Source organism: Anopheles cruzii, chromosome 2 (assembly GCF_943734635.1).
Source record: "Anopheles cruzii chromosome 2, idAnoCruzAS_RS32_06, whole genome shotgun sequence".
Taxonomy (NCBI): domain Eukaryota; kingdom Metazoa; phylum Arthropoda; class Insecta; order Diptera; family Culicidae; genus Anopheles; species Anopheles cruzii.
In genome coordinates this window covers 6,859,284-6,882,439 of record NC_069144.1, presented here as the reverse complement: position 1 = coordinate 6,882,439, position 23,156 = coordinate 6,859,284, and the positions used below count along the sequence as shown (strand labels likewise).

General features: G+C 49.8%; 4 protein-coding genes across 5 annotated transcripts in view; 3 read left to right on the top strand and 1 right to left on the bottom strand.

Annotated features, from left to right (window-relative positions):
* Nucleotides 1–2: 2 nt before the first annotated feature.
* Nucleotides 3–8,703, top strand: LOC128277032 (mitogen-activated protein kinase kinase kinase kinase 5; the record flags this gene model as incomplete). The annotated part of the gene is made up of 15 exons (XM_053015486.1): nucleotides 3–110; nucleotides 286–706; nucleotides 2,810–2,908; nucleotides 2,974–3,272; nucleotides 3,352–3,419; nucleotides 3,497–3,535; nucleotides 4,298–4,336; nucleotides 5,742–6,069; nucleotides 6,135–6,315; nucleotides 6,379–6,964; nucleotides 7,034–7,227; nucleotides 7,304–7,398; nucleotides 7,471–7,597; nucleotides 7,663–7,789; nucleotides 7,873–8,703. Coding segments are annotated over 15 exons (2,829 nt in total), but the record flags the coding sequence as incomplete, so codon positions are not given.
* A 2,105-nt stretch (nucleotides 8,704–10,808) lies between these two features.
* On the bottom strand, nucleotides 10,809–12,680 carry LOC128277001 (uncharacterized). Its single transcript, XM_053015456.1, has 3 exons — nucleotides 12,562–12,680; nucleotides 12,031–12,428; nucleotides 10,809–11,911 (listed from the first exon to the last, which is right to left on the bottom strand). The coding sequence occupies exons 1-3, from the start codon at nucleotides 12,597–12,599 to the stop codon at nucleotides 10,809–10,811; spliced, it is 1,539 nt and encodes a 512-aa protein (XP_052871416.1). The 5' UTR covers nucleotides 12,600–12,680.
* Nucleotides 12,681–13,321: 641 nt separating this feature from the next.
* LOC128276976 (protein regulator of cytokinesis 1-like) lies at nucleotides 13,322–15,812 on the top strand. The gene is made up of 5 exons (XM_053015437.1): nucleotides 13,322–13,338; nucleotides 13,420–13,814; nucleotides 13,886–15,228; nucleotides 15,296–15,421; nucleotides 15,513–15,812. Exons 1-5 carry the CDS (start codon nucleotides 13,322–13,324, stop codon nucleotides 15,810–15,812), a joined length of 2,181 nt encoding a protein of 726 aa, XP_052871397.1.
* Nucleotides 15,813–16,811: 999 nt separating this feature from the next.
* Nucleotides 16,812–23,156, top strand: part of LOC128268660 (MOB kinase activator-like 2) — a 118,846-nt gene continuing 112,501 nt past the window's right edge. Inside the window, exons 1-2 of one of the 2 annotated variants that reach the window (XM_053005827.1) lie at nucleotides 16,812–16,855; nucleotides 19,484–20,519. In XM_053005827.1, coding sequence (XP_052861787.1) covers nucleotides 20,515–20,519 — 5 coding nt within the window. In that variant the 5' untranslated portion in view covers nucleotides 16,812–16,855; nucleotides 19,484–20,514. Of the gene's footprint in view, nucleotides 16,856–18,553; nucleotides 18,614–19,483; nucleotides 20,520–23,156 lie in introns of those variants that run through there. The other variant, XM_053005826.1, reaches the window with a different exon arrangement.

Sequence of the window (23,156 nt, the reverse complement as noted above, 5' to 3'; positions counted from 1 at the left end):
CGCATCCAGCGCAACCCGCACTAAGCTCGGCCATCTCGCGCCGCAATCCGGAGGATGAGTACGAGCTGATCCACAAGATCGGTTCGGGCACGTACGGCGATGTCTACAAGGTACGTACGTCGTGTGTGTGTATGTGCGCGGAGGAATGCATCTGCTGCAACTCCCGGGTGCGCGGTTGATTCCTGGTTGATAATTATAGAAACACGCACCGTTCCGGGAGCATAAATCCCACAGACAGGCACACAATTGGTTAATTATAATTGTCTTGTTCGCTCTTCTCGGCAGGCCAAGAAGCTGCAGTCGAACGAGTTGGCAGCGATCAAGGTGATCAAGCTCGAGCCGGGCGATGACATACAGATTATCCAGCAGGAGATCCTGATGATGCGGGATTGCCGCCACTCGAACATCATCTCGTACTATGGATCGTACATGCGCCACGACAAGCTGTGGATCTGCATGGAGTACTGCGGTGGCGGCAGCCTGCAGGACATTTACCAGGTGACAGGCCCGCTGACCGAGCTGCAGATTTCGTACATGTGCCGCGAGACACTGCGCGGTCTGTCCTACCTGCACTCGATGGGCAAGATCCACCGTGACATTAAGGGGGCCAACATACTGCTGACCGAGCGGGGCGACGTCAAGCTGGCGGACTTTGGTGTCAGCGCCCAGATTACGGCCACCATCAACAAGCGGCGCAGCTTCATCGGTAAGCAAAGGGGACACCGAAGTATCGGGTTCTCGGATTAGATTTCCCACCGGACACTTTTCCTTTCCACCGATGCGATCCGGATGCGATGATCCGAATTCCGTGCTGTCACTTTTTTGTCTTGCTGTGCGTGTTCCCCCCGCCGCCGCGGGGAACTCCGATACGCTTGATTTAATCGCGATCATCGCAACGCAACACCGCCCCGTCACTTTTCCTTTCCGAGTACCGTTGTACGCCATCGGTGTACGCGTTTGCGTCCGCAATTTCTTTCGCACGCAACACACGCTAAAGCGATTCCTTTTCACTGGCCCCGGACCGAGTTACTACTTTTCGCACCCCACTGACCGCCACTACTACTGCCTGGTGTGTGCGTGATTAAGAGGGGGGCCTCTATTTCCGGAATGTTTAGTCGGGTGTGCCGGTCGGTCGGACGGGCGTCGAGCTTCGTCGGCTTCGTTTCGATCAATTAAACGTACCAATTTGCGGTAGGCAAAGGTGGCTTGGATGGATTCAAGGCACACTCGGGACAACCAATTCTTGGTTCATCTTCGTTTCTGTCAAACATGAAGCGGCTTACCATTCCTCTTCAATGCACTGTCTCTTGCCTACGCGCTGCACAATTGCAAGCTGCACCAATGTGCGCACACGCGTTGTTGATGGCCCACATCTGGCCACGATCATCCGGCCCGTTCTGGGAGGTGTTGCGGCTAGTTGCGCTTCGCCACCACCGTCATCATCGTGTGGTGATAATTTACCAACACACACAGACAACGGGACACGATTGTCACATTTTCTGCGCAATCTGCATCGCTTATCTTTCCCAGCCGAGCCGTGAGGATCGCGTGGATCGCGAGCCATGCGGGGGGAGAAGATATTAATTTACAGAATCTGCTCCCGCGAGGAACGCGAGAGGTGCGTGTTTACGTCGTGGGCACACACAGTGGGGCCAACCCGTAGAACCGTGAACCCCGGTTACTGTTTCAACTTCGATAAGGGATCGGTTTTTGGGGGAAATTTTGTAATAATTTTGCGCTTTTTATTTGCGCATCACGCGCCGCGAGCAACATGAACTTGCGCAAATGGAGCTCTGTTGGTCACGCGTTGCACTCTGGCCGCCGAGAGAGGAGAAAAAAACTGAACGGACTGCGCCCTCCCCGGGTGCCCCGATCCGTGACGGAAGTGCTCGTGTGTCGTGACGGGGTGCGGGTGGCCGCGCTTTTAGAGGTGTCGAAACGACTTCAAGACGAGTCATCTATTTTATCGACACCGGGCGCTCGGTTGCCCTTGGCCAAAAAGGCGGGTAGCGCGGGCTCGACAATCGATTTTGTAACAATCAATACTCTAGCCGCCGACCTTGTGACCCCCCCTTGTGGCACAGTTAGCCGGGGGTTGAAGCGATAGTATTTTAAGTTCAGTTCGAAACTAAAGATAATAGTGTCAAGGTTGGGATATTTTGCCACTTGGGGCACGTAAATTCTCTCCTTCTAAATTAGCATATAATGTAGCGCGCTTCACCGGAAAGAGGGGGGCCGGTAGCCCGCGTGCTATTTGCGCGGCGGCAACACACAAAAATGTGCTAGAGATAAGATAATGAACGGTTCCGTCGGTTGAAGATGTGTGTGGCCGCCCGGAGCCATCGCTTTCATCGCTCGCGGTGTGGTATCTATTAATCGCGCTTCGCACGACCAAAACGGGGAACTATGGAATTCCCGCTTGTGGCCGGCTAAAAGTAGGCAACAGAGGGGAAAAATACTCAATATTGATGCTAAACGAAAGTTGATGGTCGCAGCAGTTGGTCCAAAAGCGGAGCTTCTTTAGCCCTTCTCTTTGTCCCCACTCACGATGGCGTTGGGGCGACTCTAATTTAATTATCTACACCATTTAGAACGGCCCGCCGTCTCTTCTCGTCACCCCACGCGTTCTTTCGCCATTCGATGATTTCTGCTCCGCTGTCTGTCTTAAGCCGTTTTGATGACTAAACGACGAGCTGGCCGGCACCATTCATGATCTATTGTTCCTCCTCTGACAGATCCAACAATGGGGCTAAACTGTTTGAACGTTCCAAAGTTATGATCTCAAATGTTTTTTTCCTGTCAACTTTAGGAACACCGTATTGGATGGCACCCGAGGTGGCGGCCGTGGAGCGCAAGGGCGGCTACAACCATCTGTGCGACATCTGGGCCTGTGGTATAACGGCAATCGGTGAGTGTCCACTGCCCAGCGGTGCACAGTATACCCCCTTTTGCTAATGTGTCCTATCGTTGCAGAGCTCGCTGAACTGCAGCCGCCCATGTTCGACCTGCATCCGATGCGTGCGCTCTTCCTGATGTCGAAAAGTGGCTTCAAGCCACCGACCCTGAAGGAGAAGGACCGCTGGAGCTCAAATTTCCACTCGTTCCTCAAGGTGGCGCTGACGAAAAATCCCAAAAAGCGACCCACGGCCGAGCGGTTACTGCAGCACGCCTTCTTCCAGTCGGACATGTCGATCCGGTTGCCGCAGGAGCTGCTCCAGAAGTACCACAGTCCGCACGCGAGCTACTACTACCAGGACACGGAGGAGGAAGGAGTAAGCGCGGGATCGCCCAACCGTATCCGATCGGATTTTGTATGATATTTATTCCTTCCTCTCTCTCTCTCTGGTTTAGGCCATCGCTAATGGACCCCAGCGAATCACGAGTCGGATGCATTCCTCCAGTTCCGTCTACTGCAGTAAGTACCAGTGGATGCTGTTGCGTGCTGGCATCGCATTAATATTTGCTTTCTGTCGCCGTTTTTAGAACCATTGGAAAGTGAACGTTCTTCTAGTCCCGAAACACTACCGAGTGATATGTAAGTATGTGCGGTTCTTCAGTACGCCTCCGGACGGACCAATGTACTATTTAGTAGCTTCCTAAACCCCCCCGGGACTGTTTTGCGCTAATTTTGTGTGCATCAATCGGTGGGCCACAACCGGAACGCCGTGTTAGCCTTCTTTCTTGAGTAACTTGCCAGTGGCTGGGAAGTGAAAAGGGGTTCGCCACTGTTCTAATCCTATCTCGTCGTTGCATCCAACCAACCGGATAAGAGGAAACATTTATGTCAACACACAAAACAAGGCCAAACCTCACACACACACCGTTTGAAGCGCGCTCACAACCATGCAACACAAACAATAGAGCAATCAAATACTACACACCACAACACTGCTACCCTAAATACTGACCCCATAATGGCCCCAGCTTCGTGTTTTGCCACGCCAATTAATGCTCGCACGTAAAAACCATAAACCGCCCCTCGATCGCCCCAGGGGATCGCCTGATCAGTAAAACTAAAATCGTACCGCGGAAACCATTGTGGATTGCAGTTGAGTTTGCACTGACCGGAAAGATATCGACCCTTTCAACGGAAACTGTCCTTTTTTTACAGTGCGATGTTGTGTTTTAGAATTTTCACACAAGACACACTCTTAAATTTTCTCTCCCTTTCTCTCTGTCTATTTATCTTTGCCCTTGTTTTTTGCTTTCTGATACTGTTTCTGAAACTGGTGCCTCTTCTTGTGTTTTCTTCTCTGTGTTCTCTCTCTCTCTCTCTCTCTCTCTCTCTCTTTTCTAGGAGTCTATTGCATTATATAGACGAGGAGTTGAAGATAAGGTAACAGACCAGCAAACGCCCGTGCCAATACATAAAATCCCATACATGCCCCAAAACGCGCCACGAAACCAACCTTTGTTCACCTTTGTTTTCACAAGCCACCCCACACAGGGCACGCAGGGAAGAGCTAAGAACCCAAGCTAAGAACATGTTAAAGAATAAATCCAACATCACTTCATTTCTTTTGCAAGCCACACACTCAGTTCGCGTCCGCCGCACGGTTTAATTCGCGAATAAGCAGCGAGAAGTTGCACGGGGCGTCCACAGGTTTGGCTGCGAATGCACCCGAAGATCACGTCCTTCCGATCACGTGTGTGTGTGTGTGTGTCGCTTTGTGTGCTTTCGATCGATATCATCACATTAGAAAACGTATCAACAAAATAAACAAATTCCTGCAACAATTGCATTAAATTATATTATTTCACATTGTTTTGAATGTGGAAATAGAACTCAAGAGTACATACAAGCACACACACACACACACACACGTGATCGCGCGCGTTTTGGTTTCATAAACTTAAGCTAAGGATCATTCCGCAATCAAACGCACCACTCTCATCACACATCACCCTCTAAAAAACGGTCGAACTAACACAACACTAATCGGTAGTAGCACCCCTCTGTTTCGCCAATCCCGCTCGCTTTTCCACCCTAGTTCCCCCACTGGTGTATGGTTCTTGCATTCGTTCGCTCGCTCCGAGTTCCACTTCCAGCCACAAGTCCTGGATTGTTGGTTTGGTTCCTAATCCTTGGTTTGGAAGTATGAAACGTTAAAACCCCTTGCAAGGTTCCGATATTAACCCCAAATAATTATGTGTGAAAACGATCGTATGATCAGAAAGTAGAGACGTACGACGTACGTTAGAGTAGCCACATTGAATGACAATTCCACTAAAATGCGATCGTTTTATATTTACTTTAATACTAACCCCATTACCCTTCGTAGTCTGTGAACGTGTCCCCTGTCTGTGTCCCCAAGCAGAAAGCTTCCTAGCCTTGCTTTCGGTTGTGTGTTCGTGTGTGATTTATTTCCATCTGTTTTTCCTAATACGGCCTAATTCATTCTCATATTCTTACGATTCCATCAAAGAAATGGGTCCGGTGGCCTCAGCGCGCTGCTAGCGGCCCCATTAGCTTATCGTTTTGTTTTTATGAATAAAGCCCCTCACAAGGATCTGCCGTTTGAAAGACGGGGATCGCCTCGCTATTACGATCGTTTATTTGCCTAACTCTCTGTCTCTCTTTCACTCTTTCTCTCTTTCTTTCTTTCACTTTCTTTCTTTTCGGGGCATTCCGGGGGCTACTTCCGGGGTACGCTTCTGTTCTCTTCCCTGCGATTTCAAACGGGTTAATGTGCGCCGCCCAACGCACGCCGTACCTCTGATTCCTCTCTAATGCAACACAGGCGTACCCTGCCGTTGCACGATAATTCGTTGCTGGCTTGCGCCGGCGACACACCGGTGGCCAACCATGGCAGCCAGCAGCTGAGCCAGGCGGATGGACGGCAAGTCGGCCTAGTCGGTGGCCGCAGTCGCTTAGGAAGGCTTGGCGACGATGAAGACAGTATCATCGTGAGGGAGAGTAGCATCGGCGGCGGCAGCAACAGTGGCTATACCAGCACAACGAGCATGATGACCACGGCCCTCGGTTACGACAATAATGGTCGCGATGACTCCACACTTAGCTACGGCGATATGGATCAGCTGAGTGCGCGACTCGAGCAGCTGAATGCGGTGAGAATGCGGTTTTTGTGCATTGTAGTGTGGTTTGATTCTTAATGCCCCCTTTTTGTTTACAGCAAAACGGAGCGATGGCCATGAGTGACGATCGTGGTGGCGGCGGCGGCGTCGGAGGCATTAGCGCCGCCAACAATGGTAGCAAACGTCGTTCGATGGACCAATTGAACGAACTTTTTAAGGAGTTGGAGAAGTCTTCCAGGACGCGTAGTTTAAGTGATGGCGATGGCAACAGTGAAGGAGGTAAGCGCCGTGTGCCTGAAATCTGCGCCTTTGGAAACCCTAATTAACCTGTGCGCTTTACAGCCGAGTCACAGCCGGATCTGTTGAACAACACGCCGCCGATACCGCCCAAGCGGCAGCATCGAACCCGACGCCACACACCGCCGCGGCCCGTCTCGAACGGGCTGCCACCGACACCGAAGGTGCATATGGGCGCCTGCTTTTCGAAGGTCTTCAACGATTGCCCGCTCCGGATTCACTGTACCGCGTCGTGGATCCACCCGGAGACGCGCGATCAGCATCTGCTGATCGGGGCGGAGGAAGGCATCTTCAATCTGAACCTAAACGAGCTGCACGACGCAGCGATCGAGCAGCTGTACCCACGGCGAACGGTTTGGCTGTACGTGATCAAGGACATTCTGATGTCGCTGTCCGGGAAGACGAGTCAGCTGTATCGGCACGATCTGCTGGCACTACATTCCAAGCAAACGCACCGCTTCTCGTTGCACATGAAGAAGATTCCGGAGAAGCTGGTGCCCCGCAAGTTTGCCCTCACGACCAAGGTGCCGGACACGAAGGGCTGTATGCAGTGCTGCGTGACACGCAACCCGTACAACGGATACAAGTATCTGTGCGGTTCCATGGCGTCCGGTATCTTTCTGATGCAATGGTACAAAGTCGAACGAGGTTGGCCGCCCAAAAGAAGCATGGTTCTCACCGGTCCCTCTTTCGTCGATAGGTACGATCCGCTCAACAAATTTATGCTGCTTAAGCAGTGCGAATGGCCATCCGGAAACATCCAGTACTACGGTGCGAACTCGAACGTGTTCGAGATGATCATCACACCGGAGCTGGAGTACCCGATCGTGTGCGTGAACGTGCGCAAAGGACCAAACGATTCGCTGAAGCTGGACCTGATCAATACCAACAGCAGTAAGTGGACTAGACGGGCGGCTAATCGGAACGTTGTTTTGAATCGTTTTTTTCTCTTCACTGTTTCACTCTGTAGCCTCGAGCTGGTTTAACTCGACGGTGGAGGAAATGGACGGTATGGCGACAGTGATTAACCGGCGGGACACGCTTCGGCCGATAAAAGTGCATCAGGTAAGAGGGAGAGAGAGACAGCGGAAGATGTGAAATCACCGTACACTTGCAATTCCCCTGTTTCTGAAACAGATTGAAAAGGATGCGATCCTGGTGTGTTACGATCGGTTCGTACAAATCGTCGATATTCAGGGTTTCCCAAAGGCAAGCCGCAAGCTCATTTCGCGAGTGGAATTTAGTTTTCTAATTGAAAGTATAGGTAAGCTCTGGCGCACCGTTGAGTCTGGTGCATTAAATTCATGTCTCTTTTTCGCTTCCTTTCAGTCTGTTTAACTGATAGTGTATTAGCATTTCACAAATACGGCGTCCAGGGCCGCTCGCTGCGGAATGGCGAAATTACGCAGGAGATTACCGACACGAGCCGTATCTACGAGCTGATTGGCAGTGACAAGTGGGTGCTTCGAAAAGCCCCCCCGTTTGCACCGTTTCTAATCAATTTTACTCACTATCTCTTTATCTCTTTCATTCCCGCAGCAAAGTGGTAATGCTGCAGAGCCGCACCAACAAACCGGATACCGGAACCGAGGGAGCGAACGACAACGTCGTTGGTCATGATTTGTATATATTGGCCGGCCACGAAGCGAGTTATTGAGGCCGCGACCGGAGAGATCGCGCGTGATATATGAGCGAAGATCCCGCAGGTCGAAACAGACCTTAGTCTTCTGGAAATTTCTGATTCAAAAATGTCATGCAAGGAGGCAGCTTCTGGCGGATGAATGTTAGGGCGGTGTGAATGTCCGCGTGTGCGTATGTATGTGAGTGATAACGAGTCATTTCTCCTCATCAGATAGGTTTCTTAACACAAAACAAAAAACGATAAGTGATTTGATGATAGTTTTCGTGTTAGGATAGGGCAAAGAATCGTGAGCGGCGGACGACCACACGCCTGCTGTGGTCAATGAGAAAGTATTACGTTTCGGTTTTATTATGCATTTTGAAATGTGCCGCGTGATGATCATTCGCACAAGACAGTAACAAATAACAGTACCTTTGGCTCTGTTTGTGTGCCAATGATTTGGCGCCGTTACTTTCCAGTTTGTCAAAATCTTCCGTTGATCGGAAAATACTGCATAGAATAGTGTTTTGTGGACGTTCTGCTGCCCTTAAGAGTTTGGTATAATGAGTTCCCCACAAACAAATGGCGGCAATTAATGGAACCTATACAATGCACGCGTGCGCATACAAATCTTAACAAATCCCCACGTGTAAAGCAAAACTACAAACCACACCCGAAACCGACCATCCGTACTACTACAGTAATTCAAATTCTCAATCGTAGTGCAATCAGATTCCAAAACTAAAACACTAGCAGCGCAGAGCAGAGAGTATATTTTTATACTGTCGAGGGGTCAAACCGTATTTTTTCTGTTTCTGGTACCGTTCGATGGACAGCGCACTGTCCGACAGAATGGATTGGGACTACTTTTCGGGTGACCGGCACGAAAGTGACCACTATGGAAGGAACGGAAGTACTATTTACATCCCCATAGCTACTGAAGAAAGGACACAGTTTTCGGTTGATGTAAAAACAAAACACTATCCCTATACTAGGCCCCCGTGAGCAATAAGCAAAAACTTTACCCCCATGATAGGCGAGAAATTACAACGCAATAGGCAATAAATGCTCTAGCCCCGCTTGTCGAGTTCGCTGTCCCATTCCGATAGCCGTCAAACTGGCAGGATTATATATTTTTCGGTTTTGCTCAAATCGGTGCAAAGTAAAACGCACAGCAATAAACAAAACGGTGGGGCGCATCAATAAGAAAGTTATAGCGAGACGAGAGAATATTAAACAAAACGAAAAATAACAGATAAAATACTACAGAACCGTTACCCCGACGCCGTCGCAAACGGGCTGACCAAACTAGACAAAAAGCAATCTACTTAAAACGATAAAACAAAACCTTACCGCCAAAGGGGGTACAGAGGCGCATCCAAGCAACCAGGACGAAAACACTCCAGAGTTTACGGCATTTCCGTTTCTTTTTATTAATTACCTCCCTATGAACCATGGTACACAAAACTATGTAACAAATATTAGCAAATGACGAAGCGATGAGGTCGATTTTACTGTTAATTGCCGTCTTATTTGTCCCCGCGGGCGCCCCGGGGCCCGTCGTCTCGTGTCTCTCGTGTTAGCGTTGTTTGCCGTTATTTGTTCGCTTATAGAAGCAGCATACATTACTAACCATTAATTGTGTACGTGTAACGATAATAATTCTAATCAACCAAAGGACGACACGGCCCAACACCCCCGAGAGGCGCAGATCTGGTGCCGCCAGGTCTGCGGACAAGTATCGATTTCGAATAATCCTTAGTTTGTGACACCGCCAGAGCGAGAGGTCGGCGAACATGATTCCAGTGCGTCGGTTCCGTTCGCGATCACCTTCCACGTGAAGCCACGCAATTCCGCAACCCACATTCAGATCCCAGGCCCAGCTTTTGGACTTGGGATCAGCCCCTTATTTTACTGTAAAACGTTTTGCCTCGAAGCAAGATTTTAGTCTTTGCTTTTAGTGTCACCGTTCCGAGGACGAGCCACGAGAACAAACAGCGTATTCTAAATCCGGGTGTAGTGGTTCCGATTAACAGTCCGATACGTTTAGTCAGTCGTCACGCACCTTGTTTGTGAGGATGATAAAACAGTCAAACCTTTGATGACAGGCGCGTCACAAAAGCCGGCGCCCTGGACATTGTTTTACTTTTTGTGACCGCGTGGGCCCCGCACCACGTTTAGAAGCAAGCAGGTGTATTAGAAATAGAATATATTAAAGATATATTAAACAAAAATGGGCACTTGTTCGGACCGCGAGTCGCGGTTGCGTGTAGAAACGGATGTAAAACGGAAGCTATGAAAAGTCAGAGATTCAGGAAATCATTCGCATGGTTGAGATTAAGCTAAAGCAGGGAATAGAACGGAGAACGCGTGATGGGCAGAGAAATAAAATCCGGTGTGTGAAGCAGCCAGTAAACACAATTCCTTTCCAGTGATCGTGAGGAATTCTCTCGCGGGGAGAGCCCGACGAATCCAACAGTGCGCTTTGACGCGAAAGGATGCTCCTGTACACAATGATAAATTAAAATGTTGCAAAACAAATAGATTGCGATCGCGCAGAAACCATACAATCAATCACCGTGATGAAGTGATCGTTTTCTGGCTGATGGGTGATCGGTAAGAAAAGACAGCCGCCATATGTTCTCTTCTTCGTTCGTTGCAGGCGATCTTCATGAGTTTTTATCAATCTTCGTAACCCCCCCGAAAGCATAACACCTCTGTTGGCCTCGGGCTAGCTGTTGCAAAATCAAAAACGCGCTTTTTATTTTAAAACACAAACTCTGTACACACGTTTGTATCGTTGTACTGCATTGTAACCTAGCACTCCAGCAGACCCAGCTACCTATTTGCTACCTTAAATCACCATTTCCGGTGTGTTTTCACTAGCAGCCGCCGCCGCCCCGGCGTTCGGCGAAGAGGACACCGGAGCAGGAGGTACCACCGTTGGCGGAGTGGCCACCGGTGGTACCTGCAGTTGTTGCATCATACCGACCGGGGTGTTCTCCTTGTCCTCTTCGTCCTCGCGCGGGTGGAACTTGAGGTCCTCCGTGTCCTCCACCTCGAACCACCAGTTGTCGGGCAGCTCGAACTTTAGCTTCCGCTCCTTGCACATCTCGATCACGCTCTGGATCGGCAGCCCGTTGATGATGAACTGCTGGCAAAAGTGTTGCTCGAACTTTTCGTAGAAATCCTTCAGCCGGCACTCCATCGTGTTGATCTCCACGTTCAGGTCGTCCAGATGCTCGACCAGGGCCGGGTCGCGCGGTCGCCGGGACGCGTTGGTGCTGGCGGCCCGCAACCGCTGCACGTTCAGCAGCAGATTCCACAGATCGGCCCACATGAAGAACAGCATAAACATCTTCGCATTCCCGTTGTAATAGTTGAGCAGCACGCGCTCCATGTCGGTTTGGGCCGCCAGCAGCGCATCCGGGTCCCAGTTTTTCACCGACTGGCGAAAGAGGCGTCGCTCGTACGGCGAAATCAGGCACCGGTCCCACAGCTGCTCGAGCCGTACCCAACCCCCCGTCAGGGGTTGCTCGTTTCCGGGGCCGTTCGGTGAGTTCCGCGTGCACTCACCGGCGATCCGATAGCGTTCCACTACGAACGGACGCAGCGCTATCGCTTTGCCCGGTTCCCGCAGGGCAGCGAGAGGTTTCTTGTTGCGTGTCGCTGACTCAAACAGTGTCCCGAGCACACACCGCAACTGTTGCAGCTCGTTCAAATTGTCCTGCGTCGGCGCGACGCACTGGCGCTGCAGCAGTTCCTGCTTGTCACGCAATGGCCACTTGAGCGTGACCGCTAGGATATTGCAGTGCAGCCACATCACACTGATGTATCCGTGGCGGAAGTTCATCATCTTCACCAGCCGATCGATGTACGAGTGAATCGCGAGGAACTGGCGATCGGTTGGCAGGGGCCGTCCGGTCGGATTCAGATCGATCTCTGGCCGCCCCAGTTCTGATAGACGTTCCGGTGTTGTTTTTTTTATCGATTGACGTACGGAGCATGAAAAAAGAAAGAGAATACACATGACAAAAAAACCGTTGTTGGCGAAACGGTCACCCCGTCACACTGACCTAAACATAGTTCCCGCTGCCGCAGGGTGTAGATCTCCAGCGCCGTTTTCCGTTTGGCCACCTCTTTCCGCAGTGCATCGACCTTCTCCTGTAGCACCCGCAGCTGGCACTCGACCGGGAGCGACGCAAGCGCGCTCGGATCGACCACGTAGCTCACGCCCCCCAGCCGCGTCGTCAGGTCTTTAATCTCGGTCTGCAGTTCATCGACCCGGGCCGCCTGCCGTTGCGCGTAGTTGGTCGTTTCCGCAATGATCTCCTCCATGAACTGATCGATGCAGCTCGGCAGATTATTAAGCAGCCGTAGGAACGTAGGCTGGTCGAACGTGGTCTTCCACAGCCACCACACCTCGGGCAGACGGCTCTCCAGTACGCGCAGAGTTTCCTGCGCAGAGTTGATTCTGCACCCCAGACAGCGTGACGGTAAACACACATCCGATCATGATTGGAAGCATTTGGTTTGGTTAGTAAGCGAATCGGCAATCCACGGCCCCCTAGTAGCCACACCATGCAATGCACACACCGCCTACTTACTCTAGCTTCTCTTCTTCGGTCTTCATATCGTTTTCCATCTCCGGGGACCGTGGAACTGTAGCACCGCGTGATTGCACCTCCCGATCGCCACGGATCACGGAACACTTTTGGCCAATGGTTTCGAGTGCCGGCGTTTTGTTTGCTCTCTGTTTGAGCTCTGCTTGAAAACTTTACTAAACTTATTTCGGTTTGGTTTGACATTTACGCGAATGACAGCTTGTCGTGGTGAAAATGCAGTGGTGGTGAAAATTGCTCCACCACCAACCAACACTATCTTTGATTTTACGGGATTCAAAGAAACCGTGCAAAGAGAGGTCACAATTTAAGAACGTATTAATTCAAAATCAATGTTTTTATTCATTAGAAAGGGAAATAAGACAGTAGAAGATATAAACAATACCGAACTGGTCGAACCAAACGGTTTGAAGTACAAATTTTCGACATCTTTCGAGCAGTTCCATCCCAGCAACCGTATTTTGGGTAGAAAATTTCAGTTCAGTGGTTTGGCAGCTTTCAAAGACGCTATCGCAGGTAACGCCATTTTCATTGTAACGTATTTCTACGATGCGCGGCAGTTGTGATTAACTCTGTGCGTTTTACTGAATTTGTGGGGTGAAAAAAGCGAATTTCTCGATTGAAACCTTTCGGGCAGTTGAAAAATAGTGTGTTTCACCGTATTTAACTGTGCGGCGGTGTGGTACGATTGTTTGTCGAGTAGAAAATTGACGTAATATAACACGGCGCGGAACGAAAAGAAAAAATGGAGGAAGATCCCAAGTAAGTGTGCCGCCGCTTGTTTGAAGGCGAAAAGTGGGGGACGCAAAATTCTAACCGCGCCATTTGTGTGTCTCGTTACAGTCAGCATGTGCTGCATAAAATGCAGACCATTTGCCACTCCAACTTCCATCGCATGGTCCAGCTGTGGTGCACGATGTTCGACGATCACATCTGCGCCGATTACACGCAGCGGCTGCCGGAGCATATGTTGGCGTTTTTTGACGAGGTATACGACGAAAGCTATCAGCGCAAGCTGCGGATCGAGGAGGACATCGCAAAGCTCAAGCAGGAGGCATACGATCTGCAGCGGTTGTTGAATGAACCGGCCGAGCAACTTATACCGGAAGAAATCGGTGTTCCGCTGCTAACCCTACAAACGCAGCTCGATTGCAGTTTGGAGCTAATGAGATTGAAACTTCGCGAGCGGCACGAAGCGATCGACGATTACCTGCTCGAAGCGGAAACATTATGCGAAGGTGCGTCGTGTGCCTTACATCTGGTCAAGTGTACGATCATGTTTGAGCTTTTTTCCCTTCTCTGTTTCCAGAACTGGGTGAAGTGCCGAAAGAGCTGTCGAAAGACCCGTTGCCTACGGAGGAGCAACTGGTGGCGTACCGGTCCTATCTGAACGAGTTGATCGCAGAAAAACAAAGCCGTTTCGAGGAGATCGCATCGCTGCGCCGTGAAACCAAGGCGTGGATGGCCGACCTGGAAATTATCCCGCAAACGGAGTCCGAAAAGCGGCTCCTGAATGCACGCAAATTTCCACCGACCAATGCCAACCTAGCAGGATTGCGCCTGCTGCACGAAGAAATGGCCGCCCAGTACGCCGAGCTGCGGCGACTGATCGACGAGAAGCAAAAACAGCTCGAGCGGCTCTGGGAGTGCCTCGAGACGGATCTGGCTACCGTGCACAAGTTTCAGAAGCTAACCGCTTACACGCAGACCACTTTCGATAAGCTGTTCGCAGAGCACGATCGCTGCGAGACGCTGCGCCGCCAAAATATGAAGGCCGTCGTCGAGCGGATACGCCAGGAGATTATCGTTTGGTGGGAACGGTGCCTCAAGTCGACCGATGAGCGGGCCCGTTTTACCACCTTTAAAGCTGATATCTACAACGAAGACACACTGACGCTGCACGAAATGGAGCTGGCCGATCTGAAGGAGTACTATCAGGCGAACGAGGCCATTTTTCAGATGGTCGAGGAACGCCAGAGTATGTGGAACCGGATGCTGGCGTTGGAGAACAAATCGAACGACCCGGGCCGATACAACAACCGCGGTGGCAAGCTGCTGGAGGAGGAACGCGAACGGCGTCGCATTAGCTCGCTGCTACCGAAGGTGGAAGCCAAGCTGATCGATGCCTGTCGCCAGTACGAGCTCGAACACGGTCGTCCGTTCACGATCAATGGACGGAGTTTGCGGGAAATGATCGACGATCAGTGGAAGCAGCGCGAGGAGAACAAACATTTGCACTCGAGTGCACGGAAAAAGGCAAACTGTTCGGGCGTCCCGGGTTCGGCCGGGCGCACTCCGCGGGTCGGAGAATCCTTGGTGAGAGCGGGATCTTCTACGACACTCTTTTCGGGCAGCCGTTGCCGGTTGCCGTCGGCCAGCACGTTCGGATCGGCACTGAAAGTACCCACTACGCCATTATTGTCCGCTTCGAAGCACCTCCGATCCGGAGGTGGTGGTTCTATGATGAAACGCAAAATGGTCGCGACCCCGACCAACGTGATCCACGCCAAGCGATCGCTCCTACGCCAGCTCAATAGTCCGACGGTGGCCGGTGGTGGTGTGGGACTAGTAGTGCCGAAGGCAGCTCCGGGAAAGCTTCCGGCGATTAAAGTTTACGACACCAAGGTCGCTGGATGCGTCGTACAAAAGCGGGTAAGCAGCGGGTAAGCGGGCTTATTGGAAGGTGTTTAACATTTCCACTCTTCTGCTATCAAAACAGCGTTCACGTCGCAAATCGCAAACCAAGCGCAGGAGCATCAACACAAAAGGAGCAGCGCCTTCCGTCAGTGTCAGCTCTACGGAGGGCACAATCCTGCAGGATTCCGTGTCGTACGAAAAGTTCGAGGTACGTCTTTGACCACCACGAAGCATATGATCTAGACAAAACAATAAAATCTAATCTTCTAATGATGCTTTTTCATTCTGACCACTAACAGACCTTCTTTGCAAACAATGTTCCGAACCGTTCGTCGGTGGTGACCCGTCAAGCAGCTGCGGCGCAACAGAAACACATTCTGCTTACCGTGAATGGTCAACCTTTGAGCAACTGCCTGGAAGAGGAAGAAAATCTAGCACCGTCCCCGCACACCCTGGCGCAGCCGCCCATTGCTTCGTCCACCAACCTCGCACTAAGTCTTCGGTCACCGGGCGCACACTCAACATCGATCGCTTCGACAACACGGAGCGGCTCCCGACGACTGAAACCGGCGCTCAAGAACTGTCCCATCATTTTCTAAGCATCACTCGCTCCGATTGGCAGCCGGTTGGCTAGTTAGGCTAGCGATTGTTATGTTTACATATCTTCGATAAACCGTGGCAATACTTCCCAAGTTCTTCGAACATAACTCCGTCGTCCGCCAACTCTAAGATCGCTCGGCACAGCCGAAGTGGTCTGAAGAGAACGAAAAGATGAAGCTCCTTTCCGTCCGTCGGGTAGTATTCGGTTCCTCCGGCGCTACCTTGTTGTAGCGCCGAAAAGGAGCCATCTGTAAAACCCCGAGGAGTGATCAGATCGATTTCCTGGCTGACGACGGTTTCAGAAGGGGACCGGTAATCTTGAAAGAGAGCTCAATCCTTGTTCCGTTCTTAACGATTAGTATTCACCCGACCCACACCAATGAGGAATTGTAGTTTATGAAAAAGGTTTGGCTCAATGTACAAAGTGTGTAGTGTCGTATCAGCGTCGGGAACTCATCAGTTAACGTTATTTTATTTCGTGAAAAAGAACTTGAACTCTGCTTGAACTCTCATCTGCTGCGAAGCTGTCGGTCTGTGTGCGCGCGCTCTCTGTTTCGTCTCCTTTTTGCGATATAATAGAAAGTATATTTTAATTTTTTACATATTTTCCCAACTAACTGAATTCTAAGTTTCATGTTGTTGAGTAATAAAAGCCATCCGATCAACGTGTATTGTTTGTGTTAGCTGAAACGAAGTGGGCCGTTGGTTTTTGAAAAATAACGATCATTTGCAGGAGAAGCGTTTGACAGATGTGGGTGAAGTTGGCTTCTTAAAAACTAAACATGAGTTTTATGCGAAAAACTAAACATGAGTTTTATGCGAAAAATTAAACGTAAGTTTTATACGAAAAACTAAACTTAAGTTTTATACGAAAAATGAATTTTCTTACTCCGGCTGCGCTGCACAAAAAAGGTGACTCAAGCCGCGCGTATAAACAGACTCGGTTTCACCTGTCGGTTGTCAGCGTGAGTTCAGAAGGTTTTTTTGCTTTTGCTTGGCCAGCACCAAGCAAACAGGAAGCAAATATTAAATCTCAGCAAAAGTAATCTCAATCATAGCGCTCTGGTGCGGGTACGCGAAATATCGGCGTTTGTGGACCGTGAGAACGTATCATCGAGACGATGTGCCGAGTTCCAAGCGGCTTTCCTCACGAAACACTTACTTTGCTGCGAGCAGACGAAAAATCTTCAACTGTTCCGTGTTTGGTAAATCGGAATTTTGAATCCACTATGAACACTAGCAAAAACCCATTCGTGTAGCGCGTTCGCTAGCCGCTTGGCCAGAGGAGAGACGTACGTTGTGTGATCGATTTTGTGTCCGGAAAAAGGCCTCAGTGCTTCCTTGACGGAAGTCGAGTAAGACGGTCGATTGGTGCTTTGTTTTGTGTTGTTCTGAGCTAATCGCTGCCTTCGCCATCATCGGAATCGCGGAGTGGAGTGGTTTTTGCACGGAACAAACAGGTATACGGTGAGGAATAAGACACACTAGCGGTCCAGCGGTGAAGCAGTGTAAAACACAAAAAATACGGAAAATGCGTCAATCTGCGTCCCAATAAACAACTGGACGTCTCACTGCAGAGGCAAACCGAAAAGGGGTCGTTCGATCCTCGTCGCAGCTGTAGTTTAATCGTTTTCCTGTGCGGTTGTTACGTGATTTTGATTTTCAACGCTACACTCCAATGACCGTCCGCACTGTCATGTAACACACGCACAGGACTTGTTACGGTCAAAGGGGTACGCTCGGGAAAAAAAAGAATCCAAAGTGAGTGTGTTTCTCTTGCACACCAGGAAGAGGGTAGCGCACACATAATGCGAAGCGGAAAGGTAGAAAGAGATGGCGACGGCGAATCAACTGAATCAAATCAGAATCAGTTGGACTAAAACGAGAAGGACAGCAGCGTGAGAAGTGAGAATGCTGGTGAGGTGAGGTGAACGATTTTGCTGCCGATTCTGGCTGCCCCAGTGAGTGAGAGCAAGAGCAACACTTTTGACGTTTCGTGATAACCGTTCGTGAGTCTGAATGCGAGAGACACCGAAACACAGTGAGCATAATTGCTCACGCTGGCGACCAAACTGTCAGAACTCGAAACAGCGGTTAAACTATCGTCCTTCTGCATCGGAAAAAGAGAAAGTTTGCTTAAAGTTTAATTATGAATGATTATCTCTTGCAGCTGCCGACACTGTGCGGTCTTTGTGGCAGATAATGTTTCATCAAATATTGTCGCTTGTCTTTTTCAACCTGTTGGCAGCGTAATTGAAGAGGCGTTGAATGTTCTGAACTTCTGAAACTTCTCCCTTTGCAAACATTCAAATGATATGTTCTATGCAAATGTTCCTATTCTCTCAGGGAAGATGATGTTTCCTAGCAACGTTTCTTTTGATAGATGTTTACGATTTCAACGACTCAAGAATGGCTAAACGAACAACGTAAGAGGCAACCGATTCAAACTGCCAACAGCAGCAGCATTCGGTGTTCTTCATAAAATCACGCTGCGAGATGAGCAGAATTGATCCGTACGAGAAGAGAGCGTTTTTGCGCTACCATCTGACGGATGAGAGTACGAGGGAGCGAACGCTAGAGAGAAAGGACGATAAAGATAACAAAAGCCGCCAAACTAGAGAGCAAAACGGCTCCCGCTTTCCGACGATTTTCCGTTTTTCCTGCTCAACGGCAACTGTCACAGCCCGAGAGTGGAAAATTTGTTGTGTTGTGTAAGTTCGAGTTCTGTTGGCTGGCGGCCCATACGTCGCAGAAGAGGCGAAGATAGTTTTCTGCTTCACGCGTTCGGCACACTTTTGTGGTATCACCGTTTTTCTTGCTAATGGCGCACCGCTGGAAATGCTACATTTTCCAAGCGAGCCAATTTGCCTAGTAGGCGGGAGGAGTGATGAACAGTTTGTAGTGCAATAGGTGGCTAGGTTTAGCCATTGCGTCTTAACGTACCAAGAGGCCTACTGCGTCGAAGACGTGGTGGAATAAGGTCTAAAATTAGTGTAAAAGTTTCGATACAAAAGTGTGCGTAACATTGTTTCGAAACTAAGGAAACTCTATCGCTAAAAGAGAAACTTATTAACGTATTCATTGGGAAGAAAATAGAGTGTCGGCAAGATGACGTAGTTATAGTGTTTGTGGCCCTTCTGCCCGTGTCTGTGGTGTTGCTAAACATTCGAAAAGATCAATATGAAGTTTTTTCTGTGCGTTAAAATAACCGTCGAAACGTTGTCGCAATAATTACTACCCAAGCAGCTGCTCGACCTTTCTTTTCGATGTCCTGAAATATCGGCTCGTAGTGTTTCGTACGTGAGTACGATCGAAGTAGGTCGGCGGTGGATGTCAAAATAAGTTGTTTGTACATTGGCAACTTCTCTCTTTCGCTCTTAGTTCGCTCGGCATTTTCTCTCTTTCTCGCAAATCTCGATGAGTGTGCCCCTTTTCTACAATTGGCCTTAAGGCCCCGTATCCTTAATTCTGTCCGTTGGCCGTGTCACCCAAGATCATCACGCGTACCTGCTGATGTGTGTTACGCGTTACGCGTTGTCTGTTGATATTGTGTTTTCCGATTCGATTCCGGTTGGTCAGGACATTAGTGAAGTGTTATGGCAAACGCTCTGGAATTATCTTCGCGAAGTAAGTTTCCAAATACTCATCAAATGCTTCTGTTTTCTTGCAGCTCAATTCACTTGCATAAAGTGGCGGTTATCGTGTGCGATTTTCGGTGTTGTTGGGTTTACTTCTTGAACACGTTTGACGCACGTTCGCCGTGAAGAGCGTGAGACACGAGAGGATCAGTGCGTCACGAAGAGCGAAACAGAGAGGGAGGAAGAGAGAGCAAGAGAGGGCATAATCTTCTGCTGTCCCCGCGTGCCGTTGGCGGAAGCTTCAGTTTGGTCCCCATCGCCCGAATCAATGAGATGATCCTTTTACCTCTACTCGTCGACGTGCAGAGTTTGAGGTGAACATTCGGAGAGAAGCTGCGCCGGCTGGCCGAATTGTGTTTCTTTTACTGTTGTATCCGGTGGTGTGTCCAGTTGTTAAAAATATTACCCCCCGAAAAAGATCACTTCATCAACTGCCAGAGAATCGCAGCCCGCGTAGAGTGTTTTGAAGGTTGCTTTGTTGCGCTGTGTGCGCGTTACATAAAAGTGCAGCTGGTGAGCGTGCGTGAGTTGCGAAGTCCTATAGTGAGTGTGAGCAAAGTGAGCGAGACCCGGTGAGCCGAGAGTGAGCTTGCCGACTTGGCGCTTAGTGTGTGAATCCTTGTGTGGTCCTGCATCCTGGACCACGGAAACGGACGAAACGAGAACCGGGAATGGTCCTTCGAAGAGTAATCCTTTCGTGCTGCTCGAAGCGATAGTTACGACCCACAAACCTGTTTCGCGAGAAGCCCGTTTTCTCCTTGGCGGTGGACGAGAAAGATTTTTTTCTGCGCGTGAAACGTCGGCCAATCCGCTCGTTGCAAGAAGAAGTGTAATCGTCGAGCGACCCGGAAGTCGCATCCAATCATCGTCATCCTCCTGCGGCCCAACTACTGCCAGAGGGGCGGATATCCTGGCTAAGCGCTGCCAACCTGCGGACCTTCCATTGCGGGTGCTCCGTTAGCCGTCATTGTCGTCGTTGTTGTTGTTGTTACCGCCGTCAGTTGGAAAAGCCGTCAAACTGGAGCGACTGCCAGAATATCTGCGTGACACCGTGGACTGGTTTATGGGGTAAGTGTTACTTTGATTTCATTGGCCCGCTGTGCCACCTTTTATGATGCAATACTATCAATTCCGCACCGTTTTATGACCGCGCGCGCATTTTATTGTTGCACTTTAAAGTGTACGGAACTGAATAATGTATTGCTGCTGCTTCGATTCCTTTTTAGGACGTGAGGAACACAACACATTTTTTGTCCCAGTACGTGTTTTTGCGTTTTATGTTTTTGCCACACCGCAGATCGGAATAAGAGAGGACCCACCGAACATCCGCAGACTCGGCACAATCTCGGCGTCTTTTGCAGATGCAATCAATACTCGAGATCAGTGTGTGTGAGTGACGGAAGCGTGCGCTTCTTCAAGCGCCACTCGGCCTCGGCCCGTTGAAGCTGCAGCACTGCAGCAGTATGCAGGTCCAGGTGGTGGCCTCGTTGGATGACCTTTCACAAAAGCGGGTCACCGAGTCAAGCCGAGAAGCACCATGTGCCCGGCTGGCCCTGGGTTTCCTTCCGACGAGTGTCGCGCGTTTCTGATGCTTATTTTTAGCCAGCGTTCTCTTCAAACAAAACACCCAGCCCCGGATAATGGTCCTTAGAAAGTGGAGACCTGCTTCCGGTGGCACTAACAAGAAGTGTCCTACAATGTTTCTATGTTCTTCGCACAAAAGCACGATATTCTTTGATATACGGCCTTTCGTTGGAGCTTTTGTGCATTATCAGTTGCCTGTTGAGCAAAGGATTATTGAATTGTTTTGCTTTCGGCCGTTAAAACGCTCGGCGCGCATCCTGTGAGATAAGACGATTATGTTGCGCCATGCGGCTCATCATTTTTGCATTCGCGTTTTTGTAAATCACCAACAGCCCCATTCGATCGTGTGCGCCTCTTCTTTCGGGTTGCGAATTGTTAATCGTGCGAATTGTTTCGTGCTCTGAATTTTATGCAAAACTCTGCCCCGTTACGATGGCGCACCGGCGAGGGGGGGCCGTGAGCGATGACGATAATAGCTTATGTACAAGCGGCAAACCAGCATCTACCAACAAACCAGCGTGTGTGTGGCAGGAAACCACCGTTCCGTGGCACTGCGGCTGCCACACCACCAATATGTAATGGGGCCGAAAAGCGCACAAACAACAAGCGGCCACCCCAAAGAAGCACACGAGAGGGCAAAATTATTGGAAGCGTGAAAAAATCCGGTCAAACAAGAGATAGTGCTAAAATAGAAACAAAAGCAAATGAGCCATGCGCCGGGGTCTGGCCACCACCCGCATGTGTTTGTGCTCCGGTGCTGAAGGTGCTCCCCTTTTTTCCACCCGCCCGGGCTTCATAAGCCCATTTGGGGCAAATTGGATTTTCATTCGATTCGTGCCTCTTCCTGTGTCTGCTGCGGGCGCTTAGAGTGGCCCAACGATGCACGATAATAGGTTGAAGGCGCTGAATAAACAATCTAATTTAAGTGCTTTTCCGCTTTTGCCTCTATTACTGCGTGTTTAGTTTCGAGTATCAGTAGGAGAATACCTTTTTCCAAAACTTCCACGGAAGGAGCAGCAAAGGATATGAATCTCAGAAGAAATCACGGCGATCATCCGCACAAAAATGGATGCCTTCGCCTCCCTCCGGGAGTCACGTTCCCCCAGCGTAGATTCTACTTGCAGTTGCTCTCCTGAAGTCGTACCAAACCGCTCTGGCACCTGCACCAGGACGCAACTTTTCCGCGAGTCCAAACGTGACGCCCGCAGCCCGCACGCTGCTTCACACTTAATTAGCATTAGCGTGGTTGGGCGTGTAACAACCATCGACCAAAGTGGCGCACGGACAGTGATCGAAAAAATTAGCCCGATTAGGAAACAAACTTATGAGGTGTACGAAGAACTTGGGACACCACTGGCCAACTGCGGCGGGGCCAGCGCTTGAGCTCGAGGTCAATTATCAATCCGTTGAAAATTGCACTTAACACAATGCAAACTTACGGACGGACCCCCTCCGGTCGAATAAATGAGGCTCTGACGAGGTCGAGTGAACATGTTACGGTTACTGTAAAAGTATTAGAAGATCGGCTGATCAAGTGGGTCAATAAGTCTTCAAGGCAGGGATTTTCCGTCATGTAGCACACTGTTTTAGATGAATTTTGAGGGCTCTTGTTACTTTTATAAAGAGTTGCTTCTTATGAGCCCTTGCCGACGACCCATAGGTGCCGACTCCCTCAGATTCGGGTCAGAGTCTCTTATACTTCGATTTCCCTTGCAAGTTACAATCTTCAACGAGATTACGGCTTAACGCCGGCTGTCAAAAATTGACTGATTACTCTATAAGGCCAAACTTTTCACCATCAAATCGAGCATACGTAGCACGCGTAAATACAAAATTAACAGAACTTTTTGAACAGCCATCGTATGGACGCTTCGGACCCTTTGTATCCACCATGGTGGGATGCTCACAAACATGTCCAAAACTGAGTAATGCTTCTTTGAATCAAACAATGCAATCATCTTCGGTACTTATTAACCGACCTGGTATCGAACGTAAAATTAGTTTTCCGACGTGTTTTGTTATCACCAGTTTTCCATTAAGAGACAGTCTGGCCGCTGATAACAATGGAGCCTCGTTGCGTGTACACAGGGAGCCCCACTACTCTTTCACGACCACCATCAC